At 52.2% G+C, this 8,132-nt stretch overlaps 1 protein-coding gene across 4 annotated transcripts; it reads right to left on the bottom strand.

Moving 5' to 3' along the window:
* Window positions 1-950: 950 nt before the first annotated feature.
* Window positions 951-7,273, bottom strand: SLFNL1 (schlafen like 1). Of its 4 annotated transcripts, none has more exons than XM_060206107.1 (5): window positions 6,510-7,273; window positions 5,211-5,794; window positions 3,447-3,950; window positions 3,119-3,262; window positions 951-1,156 (listed from the first exon to the last, which is right to left on the bottom strand). In XM_060206107.1, exons 2-5 carry the CDS (start codon window positions 5,589-5,591, stop codon window positions 1,034-1,036), a joined length of 1,152 nt encoding a protein of 383 aa, XP_060062090.1. In that variant the 5' UTR covers window positions 5,592-5,794; window positions 6,510-7,273; the 3' UTR covers window positions 951-1,033. The 4 variants fall into 4 exon arrangements, with proteins under 4 accessions (XP_060062090.1, XP_060062093.1, XP_060062092.1 ...); XM_060206110.1 differs by having other exon boundaries at window positions 3,119-3,232; XM_060206109.1 differs by having other exon boundaries at window positions 3,447-3,947.
* Window positions 7,274-8,132: the final 859 nt, after the last annotated feature.

The raw sequence follows: 8,132 nt of genomic DNA, 5'->3' as shown, positions 1-8,132 counted from the left end.
TTCTGGCAGGAAGTTGTCAGAGCAAAAGCAGTGAGTTCTCACAGCTGCAGTGCATGAGCCTGGGCTTGGAGGAGGAGCTGTCAGCTGGCCCAAGTTCTGGAGAATTGTGTAGACCAGTGGGCTTTGGTCTTGAAATGGGGAGCCCTTATAGATTTAAAAGTCCAAGTATGACATTAGATGTTGGTTGTGTAAAATAGTTCTTTGAGCAAAGATGGCTGGGGGAATGGTTCTGATGGGAATCCTTAAGGGACTGGAAGGAATGGAAGTCAGATCCTTAACTGTATTGCTAGAGAGATTTGGTATCAGCTTGCTGAGTCAAAGTGCCCCCAAAACATTGATGATATCAAAGCATCTATTGTTACACTCTGGTAGATGAAGAAACTGGAAAGGTATAGCAAGCAGTCCCCCACCCCCACAGTACCTAGAAATGTCCACTGAGGAAGAATTGGACTGGGTTCCTGGTCCCACAACTCATTGTAGGCACCTAGGGCTGGCTCGGCCTCCTGGACGGAGGGGTGTGGCCCTCTTGACCTAGCTGCCTCCAACCAGCTAATCAGAAATCTAGAAATAGCCATTCTTGCCCTAGGCACCTATGATTTATTAAAGAGCTTTGACCAGCAAATTGCATCGAGTCAGTGGGGGCTTCTGGGAGGCCTGCCAGCACTGTGGCCAGTTGCTAGAAGTGCTTTGCCACCTGCAGCCAACCCATTACTTTCTGGCTTTGCCATAAACCTGGGCCTGGGAAAATGTTTTAGGGAGAGGGACAGTCTTTTGAACTCAACCCTAGCATAGCTCTGGTTAAGTTCCTACAAGTTCTTTCTGAAGTAAGGTTCCTTGAGGGTGGTGCTAAGAGCACTTTCTCAGCTCCACAAAGTGGGGACACACCCAGTTGAGGCTGTGGGGGCTAGGTAGCATGAACGGTTTAAGTAGAGGACACTGCGCCCATCACCTCTGAGCAGCCCAGATGGCTTTTATTGGGAGGACCTCTACTCACACAGGAAACCCCTGAAGGAACTCTGCCCTGGCCGGGTCCTTACAGGACACAGCAGGTGCACGAGTGGGGCCCAGGCCGCTGCAACTGCTGCTGGAGCTGCTCTTTCTCCACCGTCAGTGCTTTTACCTTCTCCTCCAGCTTGCTCAGCTCCGCCATCCACTTCTGAGGGGACATCGTAGAAGTGAATGTCTAGAAAGGATGTTTTCTCAAGCCCATGTACCTCCTGCCTACGGTGGAACTGATGGGGGGGCATGGGACCAGAGGTGCCTGCTCAGGGTACTGGCCAACATTCTTTTCCTTTTGCTTTCCTTTCCTTTTTTTTTTTTTTTTTCCCTCTTCTTTATGTATTGGATAGAGACAGAGAAATTGAGTGGAAGGGGGCGGAGAGAGAACTGTAGCCCTGCTTCACCACTTAGGAAGCTTTCTCCCTGCGGGTGGGAATAAGGGGCTTGAACCTGGGCCTTGCACATGCTACCAGGTGCACTCTATCAGGCGCAACACCACCAGGCCTGTCATACCAGCACTTCTAAGTAGAAGCCAGGTCTCTTGGTCACTGCCGTCTCTGACCAAGCCATGGGACTTGAAAGAAGCTGTCTGCCCTAAGGCTCCTGTCAGCAACCCAGACCCCAGGGGCAGGCCTTCAGCCCCTGGCTCTACTTGGCTTTCCTGCCAGCTGCTTCCCTCCAAAAAAGTTCTTGGGACTGTGTGTCACACTCACTGCCCCTCTTACAAGGCCTTGCCCAAATGCAGCGCAGTCCTGAGGGCTCTGCGGCTTTCAGTATTCCACTGCCCTTGCTACCCTAGCAGGCAGCAGTGAGACACAATGTGCAGTGTGGTCCATTCTTTCATGTGCAGTGTGGTCCATTCTTTCATTCTCTTTCTCTCCCTCCGTCTTTCCTTGTCGTCTTTTTTTTTTTTTTTTAATATTTATTTATTTCCTTTTTGTTGCTCTTGTTTTTATAGTTTTATAGTTTTTTGCTATTGATGTTGTTGTTATTGGATAGGACAGAGAGAAATGGAGAGAGGAGGGGAAGACAGAGAGGGGGAGAGAAAGACACCTGCAGACCCGCTTCACCGCTGGTGAAGTGACTCCCCTGCAGGTGGGGAGCCAGGGGCTGGAAATGGGATCCTCACGCTGGTGCTGGTGCTTGGCTCTGAGCCCCCTGCACTTAACCCCTTCCTTCCTTCTTTTTTACCAGAGCACTACTCAGCTCTGGCTTATGGTGGTGTGAGGGTGGGGGGACTAGGAAGCACTGAACCTGGGACTTTGGAGCTTTAGGCATAAGTCTCTTAACATAAGCATTATGCTGTCTCCTCTGCCCTCTTCTTTCCTTTTCCTTCCATCCTTTTTTCCCCTCCTTTATTTTTAAAAATATTTTTAATATTTTTATTTATTTCCCCTTTTGTTACCCCTGTTGTTTTTCATTGTTATTGTAGTTATTGTTATTGATGTTGTCACTGTTGGATAGGAAAGAGGGAAATGGAGAGAGGAAGGGAAGACAGAGAGGTGGAGAGAAAGACACCTGCAGACCCGCTTCACCGCCTGTAAAGCGACTCCCCTGCAGGTGGGGAGCTGGGGTCTCAAACCGGGGACCTTTTGCCGGTCCTTGTGCTTTGCTCCACATGCGATTAACCCGCTGTGCTACCGCCAGACTCCCCTTCTTCTTCTTTTTTAAATCAGAGTATTGCTCAGCTCTGGCCTATTGTGTTGTAGGGGATTGAACCCAGGACTTTAGAGTCCCAAGTATGAAAGTCTTTTTGCATAGCCATTATGCAGTCTCCCCTACCCCCTGCAGTTGTTTCAATACCTGACAGGCCCGCTCTCTGTGGCCCTAACCCACAGAAGCCTGCACATTAGGGCTCTGGCCTTTGCTGGAGTTCAGGAAGAAGTTACACTCAACAATGCTGACATCCTCTTAGATGGGCGAGTGTGTGTGTGTGTGTTTGTTGGGGGTCTGTGTGTGCTATGCAACTCTTAGAATAACCAGAGGTTGTCACATCTGTCCCTTTCTCGGGTGATCCAAGTCTGCTAACATTCAGAGCATCCAGACCTCGAAAACAAGTGGCTGAGACTGCCCATGCTTGTTTGGCCCACACACCGCCCTCTGCAGCCTCAGCACTTACCTGCCTGCACCATTCCTGGATGGCATGAACCGACAGCGGTCCCTGGATGCTCCCATCTCTCCGCAGGAAGACCTCCCCCTGGTCTGTTTCATAGAGCCACGGCATGGCCTGGGCCTGGGGTACATTCACACTCAGGCGGATCACCTTGACAAAGGCAACAGCAACTCTGGGGCCTGCTGGCTTCCCTCCCTGCCCACCCAGCCTCTCTCCAGTCGTTCCTTTCCCCAGTCTCACCCCCACTCCACTCCAGTACTGCTCATGCATGGGACATCATTTGTAGATGCCAGGTGACAAACAGGTACCAGGCCCTCCCTGTTCTGCAGCTCACCCTGAGGGACGTGCTGGCCCTGGTGAGGCTGACCACGGGGATGAAGGTGAGAGTGTAGGCGTTGGGGAAGACCTGCGGCTTGAAGCCTTGCAGGATGGAGTCCACCAGCAGGCGCACTCGGTCTTCGTCCCGGCGGCTGCAGCGGGTGCCCAGCACCATACCACTGTCCTCCACACCCACAAACAGGCTGCCGCCCTCGCTGTTGAGGAAGGCGCACACATAGCGCCGTACGTGGTGCTTGAAGGTCAGGGCCAGGTACTCGCCACCACCCCGCTTGAACTCCACGTTGCGCGTCTCGCTGCCCAGGAAGGCGCCCTGGAAGAGCCGCTCTTGGCCCTGGATCTCCTGGTACATGATGGCACTGTCTGAGCGTGTGCCCCTGGGGCAGCCCTTTGAGCTCCATCTCATCGAAGTATGCCTGGTTGACAGGAGGTTCAGGTCCTGGTGGGGGCTGTGACTTGGGGTGGGGCTGGCATGGGGACTCAGACCGCTGTCCTCCTCCTGCTAGAACAGAAGTGTCAAGAGTGGGGTGCAGGGGGCAGTGGCACACATGTTACTCTGCACAAGCACCCAGGTTCAGAGCTCTCATTCGCCACCTGCAGGGGAGATGCTTCATGAGTGGTGAAGTAAGTCTGAATGTGTCTTTCTGTGCTACTAAAAAAGAAAAAAAAAAAAAGCCACTGGGAGCAGTGGATTCACTGTGCCAACACCCAACCCCCTGTGATAACCCTGGTTAGAAGAAAAAAAAAATCAGGGTGCAGGCCACATTGTTCTTCCTCCCTAAAGTCCTCTTTGGCTCCCTTGTGGCCATGAAATAGCTTCCAGATCTAGGAGTTCTGTGTGGGCTAGATGTGGTCACAGGGGGTACAGAGAAGAGAAGCATGAGAAAATATCACATAAATATGAAATCGGGCTCACAGGTCTTGAAAGTAAGCCACAGAGCTGTTTGGTTCTGCAACGGTTTAAACACCACAGAAATCTTTGAGGTGAACTGCGCCCTCAGTCTCTAAGCCTTCAGTCCCTGGTCCTTGGGCTCACAGGCTGTGGTGACCCAGCTCTCTGACCCAGCTTCCCTCCTCTGTGCCTTGACAGTCTTCAGTGTGAGCTTGAGAGACATCAGATGGCTTGCCCTTCTGCAAACACAGCACTCTCCTGTACTACCCTATTTTTTTTTTGTTTGCTTATTTATAGGATTTTTATTAATGGGGGGGGGGAACGAAACTGAGCATTACTCTGACACATGAGATACTGGGGATTAAATCAGGACTTCATGCTTGAGAGTCCACTGTTCTACCCATTAGCCCACCTTCCAGGCTGTCACCTGTCATTGGGAAGTTCTATCCTTCCACTTGGAAAGGCCTTTCCTGAGTGCCTGGCTCACCTCCTCAGCCCTAGCCTTCTCTTGAACCTCCAGACAGCCACTTTGCAGTTTAGTGGCTGGTTGTGTCTGGCTCTGCTCTAGACTCCCTGGGGTCAGGGCAGAGCCTGTACCCCCTGCTGTCGTGACTGGCACAGGGCAGGCACTGGTGTCAACTGAGTGAATGAAGCGGTCCCAGGAGAAAGTGGGATAGATCCAAGGTTTGGGCTGGCTGAGGAGGCTGAGAATGATACACAAAAGGGGGTCGCCTACATCTTGGCATTTTTCACACACTGCCAGGCTGAGGGTAGATGGCCAGAGCCTGTGTCTATCTCAGGGGAAGGTAGTGGCACTGATACTGGCTGTCCCTCTGCCGGGCCCCTCACAGAGAAAGCTGCTGCACTCACCTCTCTGCGGTCCAAAGGCCCCCGGCTCTCACCCAACACCAGCTCCTTCCCTCGAGCCACCAGCTCATTGAGGATCTGGTGCTCCTCCATGACAGAGTGCAGCCGTGAGGGCAGGGAGGCCAGGGTGTCCTTGTGGGTGGCCACCTGCACCAGCGCATAGGCCCTGCGTGGCCGCCGTACCACCTCGATGTGTTCCCGAGACACCGGCAGCTCCAGCCGCTCCAGGGTGTCTCTCAGCAGGCAGGTGAGCACAGGCGCTGAGAACTGGGGGTTCAGGTGGCCCACATAGAGGATGTGCAGGCTGGGAGCTTCCTGGGGGCCTGACTCCTCAGGCAGAGGCAGAGGGAGCTCCTTCAGGAACTGTGTGTCTGGGGACTCCATGAGGGACTCCTCTTCCTGGACGGGGTCTCTGGAAGAGATTCCTGGATCTCTTACGGCTGGCTGCTTCTCCCAGAGCCCTAGACTCTTCTGGGAACTCAGGAGGCTCCAAGGCTCCTGGGGGGTTCACAGGTTGGCAGGGTCTGGGCAGGGCCAGAGAGGGAGGCCAGAGGCCAGTAGGAAGGGGCCTGCCACCTGCCCAAGGCCTGAGACAGGAAAGAGGAGTCAGGGCTAAGCCAGTGTCCCACAGAAGGCAGGCTGAGACCGACCATGGCCCAGGTGTTCTCAAGGCTGTCTGCACACTACAGGTGTCCCTCCATCACCACACAGAGCCTTTCCAGGTGGCCTTTGGAGAAGAGGCCTTAACAGACTCTGAGGACCAGCTGTGGCCCCCACTGCTGCTTCTCTGCCTGCTCTGAACCCAAAGGAGTGAGCCCAGGAGGGCTCTCAAACTGCTGGACCACAGGAATCTGAGCAGAGGCTCTTAGGCTTTTGATACACTCTCTTTCAGAAAAACAGCCTCTGTAGGGGGCTGGGAAGTGGTGCACTTGGTTGAATGCACTTACCCCCTGCAAGGACCCTGGCTTAAGCCCCTGCTCCCCACCTCCTGGGGGTAGGTTTCACAAGTGGTGAAGCAGTGCTGCAAGTGTCTCCCTTTCCCTATCTTCCCCTCCCTTCTCAATTTCTCTCTGTCCTGTCAAATAAAAACATGAGAAAAATAGCCTTTGCATCTATTTAAGGGACTTTGTGAACCCTTATCAAAGGTTCCTAGTCTGGACCAAATGTTCCTTTTTTGGGACAGAGAGAAGTGAGGGGCAAGATGAGTGTCAGAGCTGGGGTTCCCCAATCCTGTCCTCTGCCTTGGCTGGTCTTCACTTCTGGGCTGTGCATCTCTGCACACCCCCCAGGCCCCTCACTCACCCCACACACCCAGCCTCTGGTTTGTATGGCAGGTACCATGGGCCTGCATCCTTTCAGATCTGATCTTTAGGGCAACCAAGAATAGGAGGAGGAAAGGAGAGGTCTGCGGCCCTCATGTCCTGATGGTTCCTGGGGGAGCCTAGGAGATGCCATCCCTGAGTTCCCAGGATCCCTGGCAGCCAGCCCCCAAGGTTACATGGAGGAGTGAGTCAGGGCTATGGGAAGTGGGCGGGGCCTTGCTACCACCTCTGTGATCTCACCGGAGTCAACAATGCCTTCTTGTCAGTCTGAGGCTGGCGAGGCTGGGGAGTCAAACAGGAAAATGCCTCCCCCTCAGCACCATCCCCACCAGTAAACAGATCCAATGTCCAGCTTGACTTTGCCCAGAACCAAGGAGCTGAAGCTGTACTTCCTCCCTCTCAATTTGCCTCCTGGCCCTGGCGCCACAAAAAATGGTTCAGTCACCAATCACAGGTTTATTAGACACCAAGTCCAGACACGCCCAGAATGGATCAGAAATCATAGCAGTTCCAGGTCTCCCTCTGATACTAGGCCCTCCTTTAAAAAATATAAAATAAAAAATAGAAATAACCCCTCCTTTTTTTTTTTTTTTTTTTTTGCCAGAGACAGAGGCTGCTTTTGTTTAGGAGTCTTAAGAAACAGGTCAAGCGGATGGGGGTATAGCATAATGGTTATGCAAAAGAGACATTCATAACTGAGGCTCTCAAGTCCGAGGTTCAATCCCTCACACCGCCATAAGCCAGAGCTGAGTGGTGCTCTGGTAAAAAAAAAAGTCAAGCTTGGTGTATTTCACCAAAGTAAAATACTCTGGGGTGGGTGGCTGGGGGGAGTTCAGGTCCTGGAAAAGGATGACAGAGGACCTAGTAGGGGTTGCATTGTTATGTGGAAAACTGAAAAATGTTATGCATGTACAAGCTATTGTATTTACTGTCAACTGTAAAACATTAATCCCCCAATAAACTAAAAAAGAAATAGGTCAAGCACTGCCAGCTTTTTTTAAAGGCCAATGTTGTCAACTGCTGTGTGATAGTCACCAAGACATGGGCTGGACATAGCCTTTATCAATACAGAAAATCTGGTTCAGGGTGGGTGGGACCTTTGATAAGTGCTTTTCTTTCTGTAGATATAAGGTAGCATTTCCTATACTGCTTCTGGAAATCCTGATTTGGGGTGGTGGTGGTGGTGAGGCAGAACATAAAGACATGTATCAGATTGGGGACTTGGTTGGACAGTGCAGAGAAAGTTGCCTTCCTTCCCAGCCATTCTGGAAGCTTACTGAATGTCCATGCCCCTTAGAGACCAAGACAGAAGCTTGGGTGGGGAACTGGCAGGCTAAGGAAGAGATTCAGGCCTTCAGTGGTGTCCTCTGCACTGCTCTGCTGCAGTCTGGTGTGACCCAGCACTGAGTACATAGTGGAGAGTTCCAGGACAACAAGCTCTCCAGACTTCCTCCTTCTCCTTTGGGCTTTGCTACCTTTCCCCCTTCTCCTTTAGACTTTGCCAACTGGAGTTGCTTTTGCACCAGATGTGTAACAGGGACTGAAGCTGTTTTAGATGGTTAACTCGTGTTTTGAGTTGTGCAGAAGTGGACGATCAGGAGAG

Source organism: Erinaceus europaeus, chromosome 13 (assembly GCF_950295315.1).
Source record: "Erinaceus europaeus chromosome 13, mEriEur2.1, whole genome shotgun sequence".
NCBI lineage: Eukaryota > Metazoa > Chordata > Mammalia > Eulipotyphla > Erinaceidae > Erinaceus > Erinaceus europaeus.
The sequence above is the reverse complement of the archived record's forward strand: the minus strand, read 5'-3'. Positions and strand labels throughout refer to the sequence as shown.

Coding starts and splice junctions, on each gene's coding strand:
- SLFNL1 (XM_060206107.1), bottom strand. CDS start 5,591: ATGGAGTCCCCAGACACACAGTTCCTGAAGGAGCTCCCTCTGCCTCTG. Junction 3,263..3,446: donor GGGCCAGCACGTCCCTCAGG/GTGAGCTGCAGA, acceptor GCCTTTGTCAAG/GTGATCCGCCTGAGTGTGAA. Junction 1,157..3,118: donor TCCAGGAATGGTGCAGGCAG/GTAAGTGCTGAG, acceptor ATGTCCCCTCAG/AAGTGGATGGCGGAGCTGAG.